This window comes from Neolamprologus multifasciatus, chromosome 19 (assembly GCF_963576455.1).
Source record: "Neolamprologus multifasciatus chromosome 19, fNeoMul1.2, whole genome shotgun sequence".
Taxonomy (NCBI): domain Eukaryota; kingdom Metazoa; phylum Chordata; class Actinopteri; order Cichliformes; family Cichlidae; genus Neolamprologus; species Neolamprologus multifasciatus.
In genome coordinates, this window is record NC_140457.1 from 8,881,458 (window position 1) to 8,908,098 (window position 26,641).

The window sequence follows — 26,641 nt, forward strand, 5'->3', positions numbered from 1 at the left end:
TGGAAGGTTTCATTGACGAGGTGAATACTGTTCTTTTAACTTTGTTTTTGTGTAACAGAAAAGGGGCACGTTTTAATGGATGGGTATGTTTTCCTGGCCTGCAATGAGATGTCAAAAATAAAAAAGCAAATTTCCAAAGTGTTTTGAGATTAAACAGTTTTGTTCTTTTTTTCTGTGAAATAAAAAAAATGCTTTCTGGTTCATATGCAAACATTGGTTTCACTCATTTAAATCAACCCTGATCGTTTTAAATATAAATTTGCATCACCAGGAATCCAGCAACAAACCAAATGATTTCATTAGAATTCTGATAAGATTTCAAGGCTCTTGTGTTAAGTTGGGTTTGACAACACAAGAAATCTCAGTACATATCATGTAACTGCAGCTTTAAAGCATATTTCGAGTATTAGGTTGTTTAGCCACACCTCAAATTGCCTGCTGTTTATGGTTTAATGTTTATCCTGATACTGTTAAAGAAACCAAGAGCCGACAGTAGAGGAACTGCTTTGTTAGCATTTTTCTAAACCTCAGAATCTTCCAAATTTATATTTGACACTTCTTAAAGTCAGCACTGAGGAAACACAACCATAAGCAGATAAGAAGCAACTTCTAACAAGGATTATTGTCAATGTCTGTATATTACTCTTTTTGGAAAACATTAAATCAAAGCCTCCTTGAGAATCTAAAACTCTTTTTTTCCCTTTTCTTTTGTTTTCTTTTCTTTGTATCATTCTTAGTTTAATAAATCCATCATTTTCTTTCCCACTCACAAAATAAATGAAGTCTTTGTTTGCTGCTTAATAAAAAATAAGCCTGTTAGAAAGAGCAATTGTCTAATAAGCTTGCCTAATATTTTTTCAACTATATCAAAATATGGAAGCTCTTTTGTGCCAAAGGAGGAAAAGGGGATGCAGATTATTTTTTTTAACAATATTTAGGCCATATTTTTTTATTCTTTAATCTTTCCAACTATTAACTCATATTGTTTATTTAGTGAGGTCAGATTTTAAGTTTTAGCCTCATGCTTGTGACTTTATCATTCTTACAGGTTAATTTTAAACTGCTTTTGACATGTTAAGTAAAAAAAAATATCAAAACTGAATAATGCTGTTTATATTTTCCATGTCTTTTCTTATGTTTGGGTGTTGGGCTTCCATCATGTCAGTCATTGTGTTTTCACATTATTTATTTAAATCCATGTTGCATCTGTGCAAATACAGGGTACAAACTAAAACTGCAAGCAGCTTCTTATAAAACGTGTCAGGAAGTGGACTGAAGCGATAGAGGACTCTTGTTCACTTTGTTTTCTTTTGTTCACTTGTGGTTTCCATTCAGGCTGAGAAAACAAGTAGATCACTTTTGTTGCATTTCCACTATGGAGACTTTCTAAAATATAACATTTAAGGATAGTTATACTTTTTGCAAATAGGCTGGAATTAATTCAATCAATATAAAAGTGGGTTGCAGAATGCCAGCTGATTGGATTTCAGCTATCTATATACACTCATTCTTTAATCACATTACTAAAATAGTGAGGGTTGTTATATTTGTTTGGGGTTGTAGTTTGTTTGTTTGTTTGTTTTGTATTTCAGGAAATTGTGCATGGAATTTAACCCTAACTTGAGTATTTTGTTCTGGTTTGCTTGGTTTTCTGAAGGCAAGCGACTAAATAAAAGGACACTGTCTTGGGACAAGGGTGGGAAATAAAGTGTTGTTGACGTGTCTGTGCACCAATAGGACGCCGGGGATGATTCCCACGCTGGCACAATTGGCTTAGAATAAAGACCACTGCGTCCGAGAAGTTGCAGCGATGATTGGGTGTAGGATTGTGCATTGAAAATAACCAGGCGCTGCATGTTTGATAGCAGCCAGCTGAGACTGAGGGGCGTGCGATGCAGCAGGATGGTGGTTTCCTGCAGTGTTTGTGTGCCGGATTAGCCGCTACTTAGCTCCGTGTGTGTGTGTTGTAGAAGCAGGGCGCACCGAGCCTCCAGCCAGCCGCGCCAGGTGGATGCGCCTGCAGTGATCCAGGTAGTCCCTATGGATCGCGTCCATGGATGTCTTCAAACCCGCTTTGGACAGTAGTAGTCCTAAGGCGTGCGTTTCTTCAACGGAAGAAGCAGAGGAAGATGTCTTTCGCTGGCCCACACCGGCAAATGGCATCAGCGCCGCGCCGGATACGGGACCAGCCGCGCCGGGCTTCTGGACGGCCGTGTTCGACTATGAAGCGACTGCGGACGACGAGCTCAGCCTTCGGAAGGGGGATCTGGTGGAAGTCCTGTCCAAGGACTCCCTGGTGTCAGGAGATGAGGGATGGTGGACCGGTATGATAGCAGACCGGGTAGGCATCTTCCCGTCTAATTATGTCAGCAAAGGCACCGGCATTCCGGAGGAAATACGGGCCACTTCAGAACAGCAGTACCCCGTGCCTCCTTTGCACCGTGAGTATCCCACTGTGCTTCATACTTCTGCTAATGAAATCAATGTGCTATCACTCAAAAGGAGCACAAGGCTGCAGTCTTTTCTCCTATCTTTTGTCAGAGGGGGAAAACCACGTAGAGTGCTGTGTCATGGTAGGCGCAGTGCATTCCTGTTGGCCTAGAAACAGGCTGCCCCAAGCATCCTTACAGCTTCAGGACCACTATTCATCACACGGCCTTTCAAACAAACAGTGATGCACCCCACCTCAGTTCTCAAATTACAACGCACAAAGTGTGCAGGATACAAGGCAGGAAGCCTGTTACAGAACTGGAATCCTGTAGATATTCTTAGATGAAATTTGAACAATGTTATGTGCTTCAGAAAGGATTTTTTTTTAAGTGTCCAGGTGCAAGAGAGAAAGAAATGTAAAATTCTTCTCTTAGGGAAAAACAAAAGTAACTTCTGGAGGGAAATGTAGGGCCAAGACCTCAGAAAGATACACTGAGCATAATTACAAGTAGCTATGTGTACTAATCTGTGAAGCCCTAAATGAAAATACTCTTCCTTCTTATTGGCCTTTAAGCAATAAAGATGCTCCAAACACAGGTACAAAGCCACTGTTTTTTGACTGACAACTACAAATCTGCATGTGAGCATATGCAGGTGTTTTAAGGTAATAAAACACAAACTATCACATGCTATTTGGGCAGACCGAATCACCTCAGCTGTCTTTGTTAGCAGCTGTCTCAGTCTTGTTGGCTTTCATGTCTTCATACTGAGGCAGCTGGCCTACTTTCACACACCTGAAATATTCATCAAGGTCAGTCTGCATACTGTTAGGAGTCTACAACATGAGCACATACAGCCTCAAACACTGAGTCTGTTCACATCAGCACATAAATCTTCTTTTCTACATAACCTGCATTTATTCCTTCTCCAGACATTCTAGACAGATTTTAGGACAGATGCTTATCCTTGTGTAACAGCAAGAGGGATAGTTTCTGAATTTGGGGCAACAGGGTGGCTTAGAGCTCTAAGAAGGCCTCCTTCAACTCAATGACCTGCTTTTATGATCCTTGCTAGCAAGCATGTACCTTGTTGAAAAGCAAAATGGGGAAATCCTAAAGGCTGCAGACAGGTTGACCCTGACTTCTAATGTCACTGGATGGCTGTAAGTACAAATACACTTAGCTGATGTTTATGTTTGTCTCATATGTGTCTTCTTTGTTTCTCAGTTCTTGAGATTGATTTCTCAGAGCTCACCTTGGAAGAAATTATCGGGGTTGGTGGTTTTGGAAAAGTCTACCGTGCAATGTGGCGGGGTGCAGAGGTGGCGGTGAAGGCAGCACGACGGGACCCCGATGAAGATTTGGAGCAGACAATGGAGAGCGTTCGCCAGGAGGCCAAGCTCTTTGCCATGCTCAACCATCCCAACATTATGGGTTTGCTGGGAGTGTGTCTGCAGGAGCCTAACCTGTGCCTGATAATGGAGTATGCCCGAGGAGGCCCTCTCAACCGGGCTCTAGCTGGGAAACGCATCCCTCCATGTACTCTGGTTGACTGGGCTGTGCAGATTGCCCGAGGCATGCACTACCTCCACTGCCAGGCTATCGTCCCCATTATTCACCGGGATCTCAAGTCCAGCAACAGTAAGAGTCACCTCACTTTGCTTCTAATTACCAAGTTTAAGAACCAATGCTGAAAAATGGTGAAAAGGGCCAATTTTCATATTGTTTGTCTGATCTGAAAAACAGGTTTCCTGAAGAGAAAATGTTATAAAAAAATTTTTTAAAAAAAGAGTATCTGGCTTTGTTCTTAGAGACATGGCTTACTATTTTATTGTGAAATATTCAATTAATTGAACAACTGTCTGTGCCTTTGATGTTTCATGCATAAGTTATAGCATTCAAAGCAATAAAGGTCTTTGATCCATCATATGTCTTGCCATATGTGTGGGCAAAATGTGAAATATGCTGAAATGGACTTTTATTTAAGTCGACAGCATTGGTTTTCAGTATTTAGATACAATAAGGAATGTAATTGCCAAACAAATTACAGGCCAAGAAGTTATTATCTACACCCAGCAATGTCACGATTGCAAAGACTGACATGACTTTGTCGCTGATACTAATCACTGGTGCTTAACACCTCCAAACAGCCCTCACCCAAAGATATATCATATTACAGTCTTTCTGGGACAATAATAGCTCTGCACTATTCAAGTACCACATGAAATGAATTTTGAAAGTAATGCTCATTCTGTGACCTGCACTGCTTGTATTCACTTCAGGAATGAGAGTAGAGAGGAAAAGGAGTTTTCGTGTGTGTTTATGGAGCAGTTGTAATCTTGCATTTTACTCAACTGGATCCCCTAAATCCCAAGCCTATTAGTGAGGATTTGCCCAATGCTCTGTCCCAGACTGCCTATTGGAGGCTCTGACAATACATAGCCCAAGCCTCTTCCCTGCCATTGGCTTGTTCTGCAGTGATCAGCTCAGACGCCGCACTTCAATAGGGTGCTTTAAAGCGTTAAAGTCAGTCTAACTGGTTACCATCCTGGGAAATTAGGGGAAAACCCATGTCCTCATCACGGTACAGGAGCACTGCAGGACACAGCAGTTGTCATTTAGCTATTTCAGAGTTATGCCAGTGATTGTTTTTCCCCCCTCCTTTGTTTCTTGTGACTCAAAATTTAGTTTACCTAGCGAAGACATACATAACATGAAAGAATATCTATCTGTTTTTCTTTAGAGACTGCAAAATCCTTCCAGAAAGTTAAGATACTGACTAAAATGTAAATAAAACAATTTCAAGCCCTATATTTAAGTTTAAACTACTACAAAAACAACACATGAAGTCATTGACCTTGATACCAGGACTGCTACAGGACTGAATTTAAGCACCAAACCAACATCCCACAGATTCTACATTTTTTATTAGTAGTAAAAGGGGGGGGGGGGATCAGTCTGCAAAAGACAGAATGGTCATATAGTTTGAAAGTGAAAGAATAATATTTATTTTGTAAAAAAAAAAAAAAAAGATTCAGGGGAGTTCATTATCTATAGAACATGGAGGACTTCAGAATTTGAAGAACTCTCTAGATGCACAGGAGAACTCTGAAAAATAATTGATTAGCAGCAGTCTTCTGGCTCCCAGGTAAAAATTCTGTAATTAATTCACTGCTGACTCATATCACTGTTGGCATGAATTGTAAAAACCTTGGTGATTCCTTAATCTGATTCTTTAATTCTTAATTTGATTCTTAACAATCAAACTGTGCGCCTTTCAGTGCTGTGGTTTCTGAGTGAATGCCTAAAGGCCTATACTATAATGCTCAGTTATATTTTGTATATATTCTACACCGTTTCTACACAAACAGCTGCTCTGGACCTGAGCTCATTTAAGATGTACTGAGCTGAATGGAAAATTGTCCTTTTGTCTAACAAATCAAAATTTGAGCTTGCTATCAGAAACCTACAGTCATTTAAAAATAAAGTACACCCTCTGGCATTTCCAAGCTTTCACATATCGGGACAAAACAAAAGTATCTGGTCTTTAGCAGGTCTTAAAATGAAGTAAATATAACTTCAGATGCACATCATATATGTCAACATATTACATTATTTATTTAACAAAAACTAAGCCAAAAATGCAGATGCAGTGTGTTTAAACTAACTATGCTCCATGAGTCAAAAGCTTGTAGAAACACCTTCAGTAATATTAGCATAAAGTAATCACTTTCCATTTGACTTTATCATTATCTCACATTTTTGGGGAGAAATTGTGGTCTACTCGTTTTTTTAGAACAATGCTTCAGTTTATTGAGGTTTGCAAACCTTCATTTATGCACAGCACTCTGGTGGTCCTAGCACAGCATTTTAGTCCAGTTGAGGTCTTTTTCAGCCATTCTGTTGTAAATTTGCTCCTGTGCTTGTCAGGTTACATGACCCACTTTCAGCCAAGCTTCAGCCTCACATTTGACTCTCAAATACTTCGGTAAACAGAGGTGTTCATGACCGACTCAATGACTTCAAGGTGCTCAGGTCCTGTGGCAGGGGAAAAAAACCTGTCACAGTGCTCTGCAGTTGGTATGAGGTGCTTGTGCCAATGCTGTGCCTGGTTTTTCCCAAACTGGCGCTATACATGATGGCCAAACATCTCCACTTTGGTCTCGTTTGTCCAAAGGACATTATTCCATTGCAGCACAGCTTACTATAGCTATAATACGATGCTAATGATAGCCACGTTCTTTTTAGAGAAAACTTAAAGCCAAACTTCATTCATTCTTTTTCTGTTTGCCTTACCATGAACTTTACAAGCTTGGTTAGCATGTTAAATGCTAGAGTCTGACACTGGATTCTCTGAGCATGGCACTGTCTGACCTTGGGCTGAATTTCCTGGGACATTAATTCCTGGGAAGACTGGCAAATCTCTTGAATGTTTTTCAGTTGTGAATCTTTCTCACTGCAGAACGATGAATCTCAAATTGTTTGCAAATGGTCTTATTAGCCTTCACAGACTAATGGGCAGCAACAATTGCTTCTTTAAGGTCATTCCCAGTATCTCTCCTCCTTGGAATTGCATTGACATATACTTGAATGCTGCCAAAACTTCTGCTTTTATAGGGGAGATCACACATGCTAATGATCAATTAATCAAGTCGTGTATTTGATTAGCATAACTGGCTGCTACTTACTGGAAGCAGTAAGGGTGTACTGAGTTTTTCACAGTCTGCATTTTGGCTTAGTAAAGCTGCTAAGAACCAAATATTGTCCTTTTGAAAAACCACTATGTAACATTCAGAAATAATAAGCGGTAAATAAATATGTGTAACTGTAGAAGTTAATGTGGGTGTACTTTCTTTATGCAATGACTGTATGCTGCCATCAAGATGACATCTCCAGGCGAGGCTTTTGCTTATTTCAGGAAGACAATGCAAAAACATATTCTGCATATTTTGGGAGATCATGGCTCCAGGTGCAAGGCTAACTGGTTTACAGCCCACACCTGTGCATCACTGAAAAGAAAAGGGACACACTATTAAACAAAAAATACAACAAAGGGGCTCCTAAGCTGTTGAAATAAAATAAAAAAAAATGCTTTCTGGTTCATATGCAAACTTTCTTCAGGATTAAGTATGATACAATTCAACAGTAAAGATACTCATCATCAACTTTATTTCTATTAGATTCAGAGTGAACACTTACTTAAAATAAAGACAGTTATTCTCAGTTTCAACATTAGATATGTTGTCTGTAGAACTTTTTTTATGCATAGTAAATTAAATAGAAATTAGGGCATATTTAGGTACATGTATCTGAGTTTAGTTTAGGAAATTCCCCAATGAAATATTCCCCATTTTATTCTATAAAGTAGGTCTCTTTAACATCCAAAGAAATTAATTATAGTGATTAGAGAAGTGAGACACTGCCTAGTCACACGCTGCTGTGGTAATGAAGGGTTTGAAGGCAGCATCATGCAACTAATCCCCCAAAAAGGCAGAAAAGTTAAGATTTCTTTTTGTAACACAGGAACTGATCTATGTGGAAGTCTCATTTTCAGTCATACTTGCAGTGTTGGCCAGATAACTGTCTGGTTTAGAGCTGCATAACTCTGTTTACAAAGAAAGTTGGGAGTTCCTTGAACTATTGCACATTCTTGTTCTCCAGAGACTTAGTGTTTTTGGCCATCCTCAAGCTTCTCTTCTAGCGTGAAGTGTACTTGGTATAACTGTTTTTACAAAACATGGTCAAAACTTGACCCATATTTTAAAAAACAGTTTTATTAATCCACCACATCCTATTTTAATCTTATATTCCATCGTTTGCTGACCTGAAACTCTAAATTTTACAACCAGCTTAACTGCAACTCTTGCTTTAATGACACATAGCTTTGCTTTTCATTCTATCCCACTCGGCAATATGCCATTTTTATATCTGTTCAGTTTCCACTGCCTTTCTGGCCTCTCTGGCCTCTCCTTCATAGCCATTTGGTAGATGCTCTTATCTAAAGCACTGCACATTACAGTGAGAGGAGCATTTTTGGCCTCAAGGGGAATCAGCTGAGTTTGTTTCATGTTGTAGTTCCCTATCAGGAGTTACTTTAGCCATGTGTTTGGTTTCAGTTTCTTTGAAAACTGCCCATCTAGCATTAGAGCCACATGAGCACCAGATGAAGGGGGTTCTTGATGTGCACCACAGCCTGCAGACACACCCTCCACTGGGCACGGCCACAGCAGATGGTCTGGCAGTGCAGAGCTGAATGGGGGAGAAGCAGCATGTGGTTAGGAGGAGTCCTGTTTGGCTTGTGCATGTTGGGATTGGGTTCTTTTTTAATGCCTAATGGTGAAAATGGGTGTGTCGCAGCAGGGTATTTGTGTAGTTTAAGCATATTATCAGTGTTTATTTGAGGTTTGTGCTGTTAAAATACACAATGAGAGGATTGTCACTGATCAAGGGTGGTGGTTTTCATCTCTGCTTTACTGGAGTAGCTCACCATTTCTTGGTTTCTCTGTTTGTTCTCTCCTTTTCTCTTCTCCACTTTTATCCTTCCAATCCTTTCATCATGGCCTCCCACCAACCGCACCCTGTTTTGTTCAATCATTACATGTCCAATTTTTTGCGTTTCCACATGCATTGTGTTTTATCACTGTACTCCTGCTGCTGCCTTCCCCAACATTTAAACATATCTGATGGCGATTACTGAAACCTTTTTATTTTTACGTCAATCCTCCCACCAATCTGCACGTATACCTCCCCTTCCCACATCCTCCAACCTCTTCCCCATCATGCAATTAAAATTCCCTCATCACTTCCCCCTCCTACATTGCCACCCTGTCCAGTCCTTATCCTTGAGAGGGTTGAGATGGAAGATCTCAGCAACAAGACTCTGAAGATCACAGACTTTGGACTGGCTCGAGAGTGGCACCGCACAACCAAGATGAGCGCTGCCGGCACCTACGCCTGGATGGCTCCTGAAGTCATCCGCTCATCTACATTCTCCAAGGGTAGCGACGTTTGGAGGTGGGCAGGGGAGGGTGTTTTTGCAGGGGGAAAAAAACAAAAGCATCATGTTGTGGAACTGGTCTGAAACGGTTAAAACACCACGCACTAGAAAAAAGTTCAGCCCGGGCAGCAGTTGCCATAGTGACAAAGCACAGACTGACACATGGGAACAAGAACATTATGTTGAGTTTTATGAGAAGGGTACACAAATGCAGTGCATGTAACCGTAGCTTTATGCACTGTGATATTTTATGCCAACGGATAATGAGGAAGCAAAAAAGACCAATATTTTAAATATTTTTGTAATCACATATCTGATTTACAGAAATGTGTACAGAGAAACACCTGCAACCCTCACACCCATAACTGCTAAGATGTACTGCACATACTTAGCTCATGTGTTTTCATTTCCATATTTAATGTGAGAGCAGAGATCTCATACATTCATTTCAGTGTTATTTGTTATGCTAAAAGCTGAAAAGGTCTGTCATCTAGTTGATTGATTTACTTTGCAGTCATGTTTTAAGCAAGACTGTCAAGCATGTGGTGGTTTTAGCTTCTAATATATGATCATTTGTCTCCAGTGGTGTATCACTGGGTGTCTGGATCATTGGTCATACTAAATTAGCAATCTGAAGATGTCAGTGGAAGCCTGTTCAACTGGAAGGAATATTTGTCTGGAAATAATCAGCAGAATATTTAATAAAATACATAACAATGCCCTGTTTATTTGGAGGATTTAGATATCATGATTTAGCCTTATATCCTCATTTCCATCTCCATGCTTTTATTCTTAAACTGTGCTCAAGTAACTCTACATGATTTACAGGTCAAAGTAATTTAAATTTATCTTTTGTGCTGTCCTTTAGTGAATCCTCTCAGTTCATGCATCTGAAATAGGCCTTTTTAGCTTCCTTTACAAACCCTTTAAACCAGCTTTCTTCTGATTGGCTGCCCTTCATTAACAGAAGGGTTACACAGTGAGTGGGTGGGTAGTCTGTGCTACCAGCCAGAGCTGTACTCCTGAAGTGACAGTAAAGAGGATATCCCCACTCTGAGATATCATACAGAGCCAAGAGCGGTCTGAAGCCAAGTCACACCAACTCAAGCATCAGTGTATGTAAATGAGATGACAATTCTTCCACTTTGAATGTCTAATTTAGGTATGTCATTTCAGTGTGGGAAGCATATTGGTGGTGGGTTTAGCACCGTCAGCTTTGAGCCTGCTGGTCACCTGGGGCGTTTCTGTGTTGATTTTGCTTGATCTCCTTATGGATGCACGCGTTTTCTCTGGGTGTTCTAGCTTCCTCCCACACAAACATGGCAGGATAAAAAGTTATTTTTAAATTATGTGTAGGGGTGAAGTGTCTGTCTGTCTGTGTTAGCCCTGTGATGTACTGTCCAGGCTGTCTCCCACCTCTCACCTAATGAAAACTGGGATAGACTCAACCCTTCTGTCACCCTGGTTGGAAAACCAGTTAAAGGAATGAATGAATAAATACACTTTAACAACTTAAATAAATACACTTATTGGATTAATAACTTGTTTGCGTTATCACATATAGTGTGAGAATTGTGGGAGCCAAGACCAAGAAGTATGCATTATAAAAGTAACTCTTTTCTCAAGAGTGCAGACAGGAAAGGGCAATTATTTCTTCTTCCTAATCAATGTTCCAACCTGATGTAGCATAAACACAGATCAAATACAGTAATTCCTAAGAACAGTGGTTTGTTTTGACCTGTTTAATTGCTATATAGGTGAATAAACTGTGTAGAGAGTCAGGTTATAGCTTGTGTCATTACTTCCAAGTCCTTCTGATTTAAATCTGTGAAGACTAACCTGTCATACACTGATCTTCACGCATTCCTGATTTATTTGATTTCTTGGTTATTTAGCTCCAGCATTAGTCACATGGATCCGTGAGCGTCTTTTCTGTCCTGTTGACATTTTCTCATTTTGACCTTTTTATATCTCACCTTGGTATTTACATGAGTGGTGCACAAATGCAGTGCCACACTAATCTTTATTTGACATTTATTCAAATAAAATGGATTTGGTGAACACTCACAGTCTCTTTCAGCAAGCATCGTACTTAACATTCATATATTCATACACACTTTTAGCTTTAGAGGCACACTGACAGATATTGTGCAAGTACTTCTGCATGTACATCCAGCTCCTTTCTCCTGAGAGCACACCGGAGAAGCTGTTGATGCTTTTTTGTTGTTGTTGTTTTTTCAGTTATATATCCAAATTGAATTCATGAATCTTTTAGTTTCGGGTTTTTTTCAGCAACTGTTTTTTATGTTTTCCTTTTTTAAAAAATCTAAAAGTTATGGTGTGCTGTTGTGGGAGCTGCTGACTGGAGAAGTCCCATTTCGTGGTATCGATGGTTTGGCAGTAGCTTATGGAGTGGCGATGAACAAAATGGCCTTGCCAATCCCGTCTACCTGTCCTGAGCCCTTTGCACGTCTTATGGAGGGTAAGAAAAGAACATAATTCAATGTTCATGTGAAGTGTTGCCCTTCAGCTTAGATGAAAGGAATCCCATATATATTTGAGATTCAGAAGCAAATATGTTAACTAGATGGTAGTTTGTTTTCCCAAACATACCACAGATTTTCTTCTTTTTTTTTTTTTTATCAAAAATGAGATGTTGACTACAAGATTCCTTTGTGTTCAGATCCTGTGAACCATAACTTACAAGCATCAAACTTGCACAGAATATTTTATTACTTTCTGGAAACAGTTAAAGAGCGAATTTGCTTGGATTGTGTTTCATCTGGTGCCACAGACTGCTGGAGCCCAGACCCTCACTCTCGGCCACAGTTCACAGCTATCCTAGACCAGCTGACGGCCATTGAGGAGTCAGGCTTTTTTGAAATGCCAGCAGAATCCTTCCACTCTCTCCAAGATGACTGGAAACTGGAGATCCAGGACATGTTTGATCAGCTGAGGACCAAGGAAAAGGTAAAGATGAGAGGTCTTTGATGCAGGTAGTTTGGAAAATTGCTGGTTAGGATTTACAGTCATTTTGAGGGGGAAAAAATGCATTTGTAAGGTCAGACACTGATGTTGGGTGAGAAGGCCTGGCTCACAGTCTCCCCTCTAATTCATCCAAAAGTGTTCTGTCAGGTTGAGGTCAGGGCCATCTCCAAACTGTTGCCACAAAGTTGGAAGCATGAAATTGTCCAAAATGTTTTGTTATGCTGATGCATTAAGAGTTCCTTTCATTGGCACTAAGGGGCCGAGCCAAACTCCTGAAAAACAACCCCAGTTTTGGGATGTCCTGAGCTTTTCTTTTTCCCATTCACTGTAAATACAGCTTTGTTTTTACTGTAAGTTTTAGTGTTGTTGTTTTTTTAAATTCACCTCTTGTATTTGGATTTCCCAGGAGCTGAGATCGTGGGAGGAGGAGCTGACCCGAGCGGCACTGCAGCAGAAGTATCAGGAGGAGGCGTTGAGGAGGCGGGAGCAGGAACTAGCTGAACGTGAGATCCACATCCTGGAGCGAGAGCTCAATATCATCATTCACCAGCTCTACCAGGAAAAGCCTCACGTGGAGAGCAGGCAGGGCAAGTTCCGCCGCAACCGCCTTAAACTTAAGGATGGAAACAGGATCAGCTTGCCTTCAGGTAATGCAAACAAAATATGGTACTTAAACAAAAATCATAGTTGCACTATACAATATTTCACCCTTGGTTGATTATAGCGAGCTGAAATGAATTTATAGACTCCGCCTGTATGTTTGGTCCCATTGTTTATGCAATTAGTTGTAATTATTACCAATTATATTTTCGTTTGTTCATAAAAACTCATTCCCATCAGCATGACAAGCACAGTGTCACATGATCAATAAAGAAAATCATACTGACAAGATCTTTAACAAATGTGTGGTTTTTGCTGCTTTTATTGCTCTTAGTTGGAATTTTTCTCATAAAAAGCTTTTTATATGGCCTTGTGATGACACTGAGACATTGCTTCGAGCTGTCTTCAACTTTGTCACTTGAGTCAACATAGCTGGGGTGTGGCGTCACACTCAGATGACAGATAATAGCAATAGTTTCCTCATGGGTAATCACAGACTATATATAAAAGATAGGTGTCACTTCCAAGCCCTACAAGTGAAGGCAGTATGTCCCAGTAAGTCCCTTTCTTCATAATAACAGAAATTCTTACATTTTTCCCTGAAATGGAGTAAGTTGCAGGAACGTCTCTCACTGAAACAACTGAAAATGAAAACATGCTGCAAATAATTAAAAGAAAATGGGTTGGGGTATACCTACCTTTACTTGACATATATTATCTTGAAAACAAAAGCAGTTTTGACAGATTTGTATAAAAAAATAAATGACAGGGACTTTGTTCACTTTCTTGTATGTTTTTAATTTCACCACACAGCAGGACATCAATCCTTTTCACTTCTTTACTTGTCTCCATAATTTATCGTCTTTTCATTGCTCATACCGAGGCTCCCACCAAGGCTACTGACGTGTGGCTGGCTCTGAGCTCTCTGAGCTCTCTGAGCTCTGGATAGCTTGAAATTTAGACACTTTTCCTTTGTTAGTGTCTCTGAAATGTTTATGCTCAGCTGGCTGGCGGTGATTTAGGTTTGTTGGTATGAATATTTTCGTGGTGGTCGCACTACAACAGGGATGTGAAATGTATTTTATATTGTGGGCCACATACTGACTTTGATCATTAGTGGGATGGACCAGTGAAACTACTTGATTGCAGTATGGATGGCAAATTGGGGGGGAGGGTGTATTTATTAATAGAAAATCTGTAAAACTGTAAATCTGTGTACGCCTTCATAATTTCAAATGCCATCCAGTGTGCCGGATTGGAGTCTTTGATAGGTCAATTCTGCCCCTGGGCCTCATCATCATCATTATCATCTTTATTTAAAAAATAACCACAGCTGACGCAAAGTGCTGTACATTGGAACTAAATAACAAAATTACAACAAGTATAATAAAAGCCAAATAAAAGAAAAATATTTAATTAGTTAGTTAATAACTCATTTCATTACAAGAGAAACTAAATCTCACTGAGGTCAAAGGCCAAAGAATAAAAATAGGTTTTAAAACATGTTTTAAAAGTGGACTCATATTTAACAACCCGCCCTACAGCCCTATTTTAACGAACTGTGTCTTCTTCACTCACAATCAAGAACTCACTAATGGTCATAGCCACACGCTAACATGTTGTTAGAGAGTGAATGTGCACATGCATGAAACAGACTGGCTTGTAATCAGACAATCGGGACCTCTAAAAATCACTCAAATCAGTGAATGTGTAAAATGTGTGATGTCCATCTTTTATACAGTATCTGTGCATAATGTTGTACAACTCTGACAATTTTCAATGATTTTAATAACATACGCACTCAATTATCAGTCCAGACATTGTAGAAATAAAGATTAATCAAAATTGTTCTCCATTACTGCTGCATGTATTATATTCATTATATTCACGTATTATAATTCATATAACTTTTTTTGTCTGATTAAATATTTTAGATTTTCAGCACAAAATCACTGTGCAAGCATCTCCTTCCCATGATCGACGGAGGAGTTTGCTTAGCAGCGGTTCCAGCCCTCCCACTAGTCCACCGATGTTGCCTCGCCTGAGAGCCATCCAGCGTAAGCATAATACAGTTTTTTATTATTAAATTCCATAACTTAACTTTCCATCAAACTTGTTATTGGCTCGTGTAGTTTCCTTTTTTATTTGTTACTATTCTTTAAAACCCATTTTGCATTTTCCTTCTAAAGATTTAGCAATATGTCATTTTGCAGTCACGCCGGGGGAAGGTTGTATAGGTTGGGGTCGCAACACTTGTTTTCAACCTGATGAGGAGGAAAGTGAGAGGAAGGGGTCAAGAAAGAAGGGCAGAACACGTGGATGTGGCCCCTACAGGGAGCATAGCGCTGATGCAAGGTGAGGAGACTGTAGTTTTGCTGAGGTTTTGTGGAGTAAGGCTTATACTTTTTTGTTGCATTCCAATATTGGAATTGCTTCCAAAGTTAAAAGGCATGATTTGGAATACAAAACCCTTTCTTGCTCACAGTGTGAAGCCTCCCCATGAGGGCAGCCGGCAACGGTCCTGCAGTGCCCCAAACCTCCGCAGATCCCCTAGACACAGCCCAGCAGTGCCTGGAGTGCCAAGCCTTGTGGAGATGGGTGAGCAGGAAGAGCGTAGTAGATCTGTTTTTGTCTGACATATGCACACTCCACATTATATTAGAGGGAACAGCTGTAGCTTATAGGTGGCAGGCTCGCTGGAAGTGAGCTATTTCACTCCCACACGGTTCTTAGTGGTTGGCCTGGCAGACTCACAGATGTGCATGTTTGCAGCTGTATGAAGATTATGCACTTTCAGCAAACTGAATTTAGAAAGATGGAGTTAAAATACTAATAGATTTCAGGTCATTTACACTATTAAACATACACTATTGTTTCTGTCAATATATCAAGAAAGAAACTAGTTTTATGTTTATGTTGTTTAACCGATTAAATAAGTTTTATAGTTCAAACATGGTACTTTTTTTTTCAGAAAATGAAGACTGCTGCTTCACTACTGAACCAGGAGCAGCTCCTGGTCAGTCCTACCTCTGCATTCCCTTCCATAAGGAGACCCACACTGCTGCTGCCGCTGCTGATGGTGATGGAGATGAATACTGCCTCAGCAGTCAGGTGCCAGGAACACCACCATGCAGGAAGAGCCCAGGTGGAAGCAGACGCTCTGAACTGGTTTTGCTGGGCTGCGGGGCTCTGCTTGCAGCCGTCGGGCTGGGCTACAACTTGCTAACGTTGGCCCAACCGGAAGAGCATATCAAACCACGCTGGGAGGGCTTTTTCCACAGAACGGGGAGCCAGAGGCGAAGCACAAGCCCCCCAACACGCAGACTATTCCGGCGGGAAAGCCCGCTCAAACCGTCGGCACCTTCACTACCAAATCGAGGCTTACCCTCCTCATACACACTGCTGTCTTTATCATCAGTGTCTGACTGCAACTCCACTCGCTCACTGTTGCGCTCTGACAGCGAGGAGCTGTTGGTCTGCCGCCCTGCCTCACCGCCCACACAGCCTCCTCTTCCCTCTCATGTCTCACAGCATCAGGCCATCCAAACTCCAATCAACCCACTGGTCAACACACACCTTGAGAGCTTCAAGAGCAACCCACGCCAGTCGCTCACACCCACACATGTTCCCTGCACCACAAGTTCCTCACGCAGCCTCCGTCGAACACCATCAGACGGAGCAATCAAGAAGAGCTGCCCACCTAATAATCTGGAGCCATTACCAGAAAAAACAACATTAGAAAACGCAGGTAAAGTGTTGACTGTGTTGCCATGTTGTGATTGTGAGTATGAATGGTCTGTGCAGGTTCTCAGTCATCTAGGTCTTAGTAGTCTAAGGAGCTTGAAAAGAAAAGCGACTGGACTTCTTTAAGATTCTTGAAGATGTTTCTCCTCTCATCTGAGAAACTTCTTCAGTTCTGAAGCATGAATGGTTGTCAGTCTCTTTATGTTAACCCTGTGTCAGACTGGCGACCTATCCAGGGTGTAACCCACCTTTCGCCCTATGGTAACTGGGTTAAGTTCTAAGCCTCCCCCAAGTCTGAACTACATAGATAAAAGAAAATGGATGGATGATGTTTTGTGGACTAATTGGATTTGTTTTTCTGGTTCCCATGATGTCTAACATAAATGTAAGGAAGACAGAAGCCTGGGAATCAGGATTAACAGTGTTAATTAAGCATCAACACCAGCATGTTGCTATTGTTATGTTGTGATCACTGCATTAGCCATTAGCTGAAAAAAAAAACGTAAATTCTGTGTGGAAAAGACAACATTTAAACAATCATATTTATTTTAATGAAATGTTTTCTGAGTAGGTAAAACCAAAGACAAATGTGGATGTGGCTTACAAATCTGCAAAGAGATGCTAGATTGCAGCTATATACTGCCTGCATTCTGAAAAATGTGTGGCTGCTAAAAGATTTTCTGTTGCAAAGTCTAAAAACCTGCACCATTGCTCTATTACCTCAGTAAAAACTTTTCCTGTGATTAAGTGAATTCACAGTCGGACCTCATAATGTCTTGTTCAAGCTAAGTTAATGAGTGAGTCACAGCATTTCTGCTATGTCCATCATTTATATCCAGTCTGTAGGTAAAGCATCCTTAACCGGATGATGTTGTTTAGAATCATTTCCCAATAGCTGATATTTAATAATAATATCCTAAATTTTTGCCAACCAATTAGCCAACTTTTATTCTGCTACAACAGGTGGCTTCAGAATTTTAAAAGAAGACTGTTCAGAGGTCCCTCGGCTGCCCAATCCAAATGTTGTCTTCCCACCAACACCCCGCCGTCGCTGTCCTCCTGAACGCCCCAAAACCTTGGACTTTGTGGCACGACCTCGGCCTTCACCACGAGCGCGCTCCGATGTGTTTTGGGCAGAAGCAAGGCCCAGGGGAAACGGACAGACCCTAGGTAACGGCGACTCCCCTGCCCACACCTCAAGCACAGAGACTCCACCCACCGTAGAGTTCGGGAGAGACTCAACAGTGCTACCCACACCCATGGAGGCCCCAACACCGTACTCCCCACGCCGGAATGAAAATTTGTTGGATCAGCTGGATGAGGGACAGCATCGGGATGGAACAATCCCGCTCTGCAGACCGGAGACGAGTCTTCCTAAAGACTCACCTTACCGCTACAAACCAGGATTCTGGTCATAACCCAGCCTGACCCTCACTGGTCCAACACAACATGGAGACTCTACCTGCTGTTAGCTTTTGGATGACCACAAATCTGGGTCAGTTAGCAATCTGGAACTTATTCACCTTTCTCCATCTACACAGTGGTCGTAAATGCTAGGAAGATATTTACTGTGAAAACACTCCCTTTCTGGTATTTGTTGCAGTAAATCTTTAAATCTTGCATCCAAAACTGCTCAAACAAAAAAATAAAAGAATTTGAAAATATAATCTGACCCGAGCCTGCTCGATTGTTCATTAGAGGAAAAAGATTTCATGTGTCATTTATTTTTTTTCTTTCAGACTAAAGTCATTAATGGCTTTCACCTACATAAAGCTTTGCATACTTGTGTTGATTTTAAGATTGAGTTAAAGATTGTGCATTTAATAAAGTGCACTTTTGAAAAGCATCATGAATGTAAAGCATCAGGTTTTCCCACTGTCAAAAACCTCTGGCTCTGCTTGTCTGTAAAAGCATTGTGTTATGTGAAATCCTCTGTACATGTATATCACCCACTCCTGTTCTCATGGCAGATGGATTCCTGTTTTGCACTGACCACCTGTTGTCACCAGTCACTTCCACTATCCCAGTGATGGGGGATGTTCTAGTATAATATGTGCACTTCTTTGTATTAGCAACCTACAGTCTAGAAACGGTCTCCGTTAACTGATGTCTGACGTCGTCTCGAGCTCTGTATGGTGACCATAAAGAAGAATGTCAGTACCGCTTGGGTTCAAAATAGAGACCATTCCCTCTCCTGTCTACTATTTGGTGTAACCCTGCAAGAGCAGCCAGAAGAGAAACATTTCTCCAAACTAAAAAGGGAACTTTGTGTTTGTAACTATGTAAATTGTCTGCCTCATAAATTGTTGATTAGGAAGATGATGTAATAAGGGATACAAAGTGGCTTTTAGGTTATGTGAGCCTCAGTGATGAAAGACTTCACTTTCAATCAGGCCCTGGTGGCATGTGGAAGTTTAGCCTCGGTTATTTTTATATTTGCGTTTATTTCATTGCATTTATTAATTAATTTATCTGATGATTTATTTTTATATAATTTGTTTTATTTGCCTTCTGACTCTTATTAATGATTTCCATAAATGTTTTTAGGGTTTTCAGTATCTGTGCAAATAAACACTCGGTCTGTTCTGATGTTGCACTATTCAACAGATTTCATGACCACAGCTACATATCAAAATTAATTTGATGACAATTTTTAGTCATTTTATTAAATGAAAAATAACAAGGTAGCAGCTTTGAAATAAATAGGTGCTTAATGCATTTAAACTGGGATTTTCCTCACAGATTCTACTTGTTTTAATTTCCTGGACAGGGGAGTTTATAACAAAATAAAAGATATTTAGGGAATGATTTACTGTGCTTCTGCCAGAAGATAATCCTGTTAATTAACTGTAAATCCACCACATTAAAATAGAGCAACACTTATGTGGAAAAAAAATGAACAGAAATATTCTCTGACTTTAGTCTCAATGCCTGATTCTCTCATTTTATTTCCAAATGTTAAGTGGCCTCTTATATTTCAGCTCTCTTTATTCTAAGTGTGACCCGATGTACTTGTGTATGTGAATGCTTTTTCAGAATGTGCTCATGCTCAATGTAGAAACACGGTATTTCAACTATGGGCAGTAGTTGAAACAAACTTAAGGTGTCATGTCTGAAACGTTACCACAAATAAGCTGAACTGTTGCTCATGCTGGGAACAATACTGTTAATGACTGATTTGTATTGCACTGGAACACACTTGAGTAAAATCATAGTAAACTATTTAACTGGATCAGTATTTCTTTGTTAAGGCTCTACATTTGTTTATGTGACTATGGGCCATGATGATGATAACACAAATGTGTATTCACTAGGCCAGTCAGTAGGGTTTGAGTAGCTCAAGAGTAAATTGTGTTGCTTATCCCAGTGAACTATTTTGCATGTAAAAAAATATGTAGATTTTATGTGAAATGTTCAATTTATACCCAAAACATACCAAACCAACAACAGACCAGCACATACACGCTGATGCTACATATGATGACACACCCAATGTGCTGTAATACTCTCTGCAGCTTCCTTTGTGCATGCCTCACAATGTTCATCCAGTTTCTTAATCACTTTTCCCTCTAGGGCAGGAATGGGTGATTAATTTTCCCAAGGGGCCACATGAGAAACTGGGACTGTTGTGGAGGGCTGCGCTGATAAGATAAAAATAATACTGAGTAGGACTGAGTTCAGCTTATTGGTGTTGCCCTCTACAACTGTCCCAGTTTCTCATTTGGCCCATTGGGGAAATTAATTGCCCACCTCTGATATAGGTTCTTGGTAGGGCTGGAGCTTTTTACGGGATATGCAGGATACACCCTGAACAGATCATCAGTTAATCACAGGGCAAATAGAGAGAGAGACGGTTTTTTGTTTGTTGCAAGTACACCTACAGACAATTTAGAATCACCATTTAAGCTTTCATGCATATGTTCAGATTGCAGATGAAAACCAATGCACTCTGATAATCCCCAACCATGTGGCCACTGGCGCTTTTGTCCCACAAACCTGGCAGCCCAAGCTTTTGGGTCTCCTCAGCTTCGTGTCAGCTTAAACTTATTATTATTCTCTACCAGTAACTTTACTGTTCTAAAAATCTAAGAAAATAGTGGGAACTATTAAAAAAGATATACTATAAACCATAATTCTTCTCAGATGCAAGCAACAGACAAAATTAAGTACAAGCCGCTGAAAAATTACTGAGCAGCAGTTTGTTTTATGTATATTAGCATTAGCATTAAATTACAACTTAAGAAAAATGTAACTTAATATCCAATAATGTTCGAAACATGATTCTGCAATCCGCTAAGGGTGTAAACTGACCAAAAATATCTATAAATCCTCAATTTAAAACTTTGAAAAAGAAGAAAGAAAATCGAGTTTTCAACTCTTTGTTACCCATCTGCTAGCAAGTGACCAATTAGCCACCAACTTGAAATGTATTTAAAGAATCTTTGTATGTGGAGTGTTGGACTGAATATTTCTCCTAAGCGATTATGCAAACATTTTCAGTACATTTTCTGTAGTTTTGCAAACCCTTTTTTTAAAACAGGAAAGCTATCATTGTCCCTTGTTGCAGCTAATGCTACAGGATGGGCTATTGTTGCTATCCCTTTGCCAAACAGATATATTAGAATGGTTTGATTCACATGTAACTAATGTTGATACAGGCACAAGACAGAAATCCAGCATCTAAGATCAGATAGAATAAGTTGGTAACTAGCAAGCACAGGAATTTTATTTTCCATAAAAGAGAGTAAATGTTAGTTTTATACTTTATTGTATTGTTAAAACAATCTGTGTGAATGATAATACTCTTAATATATAAAGATTTAAAAGCTGGGGCTAAGAAATTAGCCATATCAACTAAAATGGTGGAAATGAAAAGCGTTGATTAACTCTTAAATAACTGCCAGTGTCAGGATTTCTGCATCCTGATACCATCCCTCTAGAAAATTAACATTACGCTTTACAATGTCAACTACCAAGACAAAAACGTCAACTCTTTCCACCCAGCATTGTTTCATTTATTGATTTACACGTGTGCTTTCATCATGTTTTCTCTATTCATTTAGTTAAGCTCATTAGGAAAATAAAAAAGGAAAACTAAAGAGAAATCCAATGCTGCAGCACCACAAAAAATAATGCAATCAATAGACACACATTACAACCATACCTTTACAGTAAACACAGTATTTGAAGATACAGTAAATGCTGTGAGTGAAGTGCTTCATTTTGGCATTAATAAACACAAAAAGCTCACCTCTTCAGGATATCTTCTTGTGATTTTATAAAGTAGCCTATTTACATTTTGTGATATGTCTCATACCGCAGTTAGCAACCATGTGCTCTTGATGTCCTTGCCCAAGCATTTTGAGTTTTAAACCTACTTACGATTAGCACCTTTACTTCAGGTATAATTGGGAGTATAAAAAAGTGAGTTTTGTAGTGCTTTCAAAATCAAAGTATGGTGACAGAAGTGTAGGTGGTTGTTACTCATTTACTCCAAGGCATTTAAAAGACATCTTGTGCGAGGGCAGGTGCTAATTTACAGTTATACTCGCCTGCAGACATGCTGGATTCACCTTTATTGCTCCTGTCTCCATCACAAGTTATGGCCTGTATGTGCGATGTTTGGACTGGCAGTGCATCAGATTGGAATGGGTAAAACATACTCAGGATAAATTCATACTAGATATGATTGGGGGTTTGAAACACAATACCTTGTACAATTTAAAAAAAAATAAAAATAAACATTTCAAGCACACAACAGTGAAATTCAATCACGTAACTGGCAACCAGATGCTGTGCAAGGCAAAAGCGAGCAAACATCATTTTACACCAAAACCTCCAAGCCGTGGTGTTTAAGGTCTGGGTGGCACACAGTAGGGCTGAAATTTATGACGAGAGAGAAGTCATCGGACAGCGAATGCTTATGTGGCCTCTTTCTTCTCCCTTTGGGCATTTCTCCGAATCTTCATCTCTGTCAGCTGAATATAGCGGATGACATTGGTGTCTGGAAAACAAAGGCAGGAAAAGGCTGAATTATTTCCTGCTCAGACAGGAAACTGTACATCAATATGGTCGTAAATCTTCCATTTAAACACAACTCTGTAGTACATGGAATTAAAGTAAAGCAGCTAGAAGTCATTTATACCACAGCTTTTTGGAAGTGCAAAAACATAACAAGCTCCATATGAAGATCTTGTGTATCTGCAGTGTTTTTTTTTTGTAAATGATCTTACTAGCTTAGTACATAAATAAACAAACATACACATAACAAATAGATATTAACCACGTGAAGGAGGCTGTTTGCAGACTCCTCTTCATCTACAGTTTTCCCACCTGCCATTCAAGCAACAAATAACCCTCTAAAGTTGTCATATTACCTAACTTGACTAGTTTTCCTGTGGTATTTTCTGTAGCTCTGATTAATGTTGGGTGACATGAATGAAGCACCGACATTGAAAAGGCCAAGGTTGTGCTAGAAAATCTGATTCACTGTGCGTATCTTAGGCACCAGATTTCTGCCCAATTATTTAAATAACATCTAGGGACAGAATCACAAATAGGCCAAAAGCCCACAGTGATAATTTTACTCTCCAGATACAAAAGAAAAATCTTGTAAATTTCATATTATTAATCAAATACCTGGTTCACCCTGTCAGCTTTTAGATGTGAAACATCTTCAGGAACTCAATAGAAGTCCAGCTACCTCTGTCTCAAGCACTCTGTACTATGTTAAACATGTCACTCAGTGGTTTCACTGTCATATCTGCAATGCACTTGATATTTTTGCATGAAGTCAGTTTAGTGCCAGTCAACAGCCCGCTATTCCATTTCTATACCACAACAGTCACCTGTTTTATTTTTATTTATTTATTGAAGTCCACAAATATCTCTGCAGTGCACCTGTTCATGTTCATGTGAAACACTTTTACATGATACACAAGCTACTGTCAGCTACACCCTTGTTCACAGGGGTCACCACAGCAGGTAGCTCCGCATGTTTTTTGTTTTTGTTTTTTTTTTACACCAGATGCCCTTCCTGATACAACCCCAAAGGGATTTATGTCTCCTCCAGGGATCTTTTGTTTTTTGGGCAAATGTATAAACCACTACATTAATGAGCCACTACAACACTAATGCCATCTTTTTACCTTGTCCCAGAAATCAGTTTCTTTAAATGCTCAGAGCAACTAAATTAGATATCTTCTATTTGGTCCAGACTGAAATACTGAATCTCACCCACATTTCGAATTGCAATGAAGCATGATGAAGGATGACTCCTACTTGTTTTTATTTTATTTTCTCTACTAGTCATCTCATCACCCTTAAATGTTTTTTACAGTCAGCAAGCTGCATAAATAATGTATCGTGTATTTCAGATATTATTCCGGGGTGTAATGTTCCTTGCCATGAACCAGCAATCCTTACCTGAAGGTTCCTGCTTGTGTGACTCCTTCAGGTAGTACAGGGCTTTCTGGAAGTCTCCTAGGTGGTAATAGGCCACTCCAGATCGGTACAAAGCTTTGAAGTTTTTTCCTTCCTTGTTAAGCACTTTCAGGCAATATTCCTTTACTCGTTCATAGTTCACCAGCTCCATTTGCAAAAGGCAAGCTAGAAAGAGATTAAAAGAGGGGAGAGAGGGTGAAACTCCTGATCACACTGCAAGACCCAATGTTAGACTTGTATTATTTTACTGAAGTACTAATATGTCCTGTCAGGGACTAAAACACAGCTGATTCTTTGGTTAAATCTTAAACATATAGCAAATAATTTAAGTTTGCCAAGGGGTGAATAAATATACCATTTAAGCAAAGTGATAATTAAAAAGAAAGTGAGGCGGATTGTGGGGTAAGCCTGAGAATGACTCATACTGGCAGTGAATCATTCATGAGCTCTGGAGTATTCCCAGAATTTCCCTCTGCTGAAAAGACAGCTGATAAGTGGAATCTGTGTCCATCTGTGGGAAATGTATGCGAGAAACGTCTCTTACCGGCCAGGCTGTTGTAACACTCCAGCTCTGCGTTCTCCATTGCCCCCTTCTGCTCATCCGTCAGCGTGGTGGACTTGCTGATGGTCGGCAGCAGGGAGGAGGGTGACTTGGAGCTTGTGTCCGGATCCCCCAGAACCCTGCACAGCCCTTTAATCTCGAGCAGAGCCCGGTGATACTTGCCGATTGCCTCTCGGTACTTCTTATCCTTGTAGCACTGGGTGCCTTGGCTCTTAAAGTCCAGCGCCCGTCTCACGACGTCCGCTGGTTCGTTGTAGGATGGTTGTTTCAGCATCGACCCACCATGATGCTTCTGCTGCTGGAGCTGCTGCTGATATCTGGCATCTTTGGTCCGGCTGCTGCTGCTGTTAGGGGGGTGAGCGCACTGCTGGAGCCGTGGGGATCCGCAGGCGTTGTCAGTGTGGCTGCCTTTGCCACTATCCACCCTGCCGTCGTGCGCAGCCTGGATCACACTCATCTTCGATCTTTATTTCTATTATAGCTGCCCTGCCCGGCTGTAAATTAGCTGGGAAATTGAGGCTTTTCACTGCATCCTCTCGGCTGTATCGCGCCTTCGCCTCGCCAGTGTCGCAACTACGTCTGTGTGCGCACCCCTACGCGATGCGCGCTCCTCTGTTGTAGCCTGCTCTCGTATGTTTCTCTTCAAACGCGCCGATTGGTCGATACACACAGAACCAGTGGTCCCATGGGGGTCCCACACCAGGAAGAAGAGGTTTAATATCATTATCAATTTATCTGAAGATAATTTTATTATCAGTTCGTTTGCAACCTGTGAGAAATGAGAGGGAAGTTACAGTCCTGTATTTGAATTAACATTTTTTTTTTAAAAAAAGAAGAAGTTATTCTATTTCCCCTTCAGACGCAAGTGGTAATTTGTGGCCCAATTGGGGATTTCTTGTGTTGTATTTCTAAATAAGCCAAATGACCGTGTAATAAATTGCCGTATTTCATCCTTCCTAAGCCATCTCACCCCAGAGGAAAAACTTGATCGGAGTGAATATAATTTGACTTTGACTCTTTTTTTGGTGTCACGCTTGTCTTAAAGTGGAGGAATGTAGTCATCTCTACTCAGATGAATCAGATAAAGCTCATCCAGCTCATTTTATCTCTACAGAGCAGCTTTGCCAGAGCAGCTACTCTTGACAGACTACAGACTCCTAATTACAGACTATGATGTCATTCGGATGGGGTTTTTTCAGGATGATAGTGTGATTAGTCTCTGTTATGAAGACGGAGGGGCATGTGTACGAGCATTTTCGGGCATACGGTTTCATTTTGACTGGCCATTTTCTCGGCAGCACTGAGCGTGTGTCATGTTGTTTGTTCACCGTGTCTCTCCTGTGACTGTCACTGGGGCAATGAAGTCAGCTGTCTGTCTGGGTGTGTCTCTGGAATTTCAGCGTTGAACAAATGCTGCTGATCAGAAATAAAGACCATGTAACCCATGAAATCGTTATCACGCGCCTGGGATCTACAGCATGCTGCTGTCAACAAGTGCGAACACGTGTAAAAATGTCTTTGCAGTTCTTAGCCTTACTATAAGAGTTTGTATGCACTGAAAGTGAGGGTAGAATTTTACCAAATTAAGAATGACCACATCATTTATGACATTGTGTGTGTGTGTGTGTGTGTGTGTGTGCGTGTGTGCGTGTGTATGCGTGCGTGTGTGTGTGCGTGCGTGTGTGTGTGTGTTTTAAGTCAATACTAAATACTAAAAGAGATCAGTTAGATCTACACTCCGAAAATATGCAACATTATTGCATGTTTGTAATAACTCAAAGATTTTATATATATATATATATATATATATATATATCGTGTTATATTTTAAGTGTAATATGATTGGTGCTTAATAGTAACATAAATATGATAAAAATG

General features: G+C 40.2%; 2 protein-coding genes across 2 annotated transcripts; one reads left to right on the top strand and one right to left on the bottom strand.

The window, feature by feature from the left end:
• Window positions 1-256: 256 nt before the first annotated feature.
• Window positions 257-19,980, top strand: map3k9 (mitogen-activated protein kinase kinase kinase 9). Its single transcript, XM_085142291.1, has 11 exons — window positions 257-2,441; window positions 3,657-4,070; window positions 9,263-9,443; window positions 11,760-11,908; window positions 12,221-12,396; window positions 12,821-13,061; window positions 14,949-15,071; window positions 15,228-15,369; window positions 15,500-15,612; window positions 15,986-16,762; window positions 17,722-19,980. Exons 1-11 carry the CDS (start codon window positions 2,054-2,056, stop codon window positions 18,174-18,176), a joined length of 3,159 nt encoding a protein of 1,052 aa, XP_084998417.1. The 5' UTR covers window positions 257-2,053; the 3' UTR covers window positions 18,177-19,980.
• Window positions 19,981-20,155: 175 nt separating this feature from the next.
• ttc9 (tetratricopeptide repeat domain 9) lies at window positions 20,156-25,402 on the bottom strand. The gene is made up of 3 exons (XM_085142296.1): window positions 24,746-25,402; window positions 24,184-24,366; window positions 20,156-22,762 (listed from the first exon to the last, which is right to left on the bottom strand). Exons 1-3 carry the CDS (start codon window positions 25,218-25,220, stop codon window positions 22,680-22,682), a joined length of 741 nt encoding a protein of 246 aa, XP_084998422.1. The 5' UTR covers window positions 25,221-25,402; the 3' UTR covers window positions 20,156-22,679.
• Between the last annotated feature and the right edge of the window lie 1,239 nt (window positions 25,403-26,641).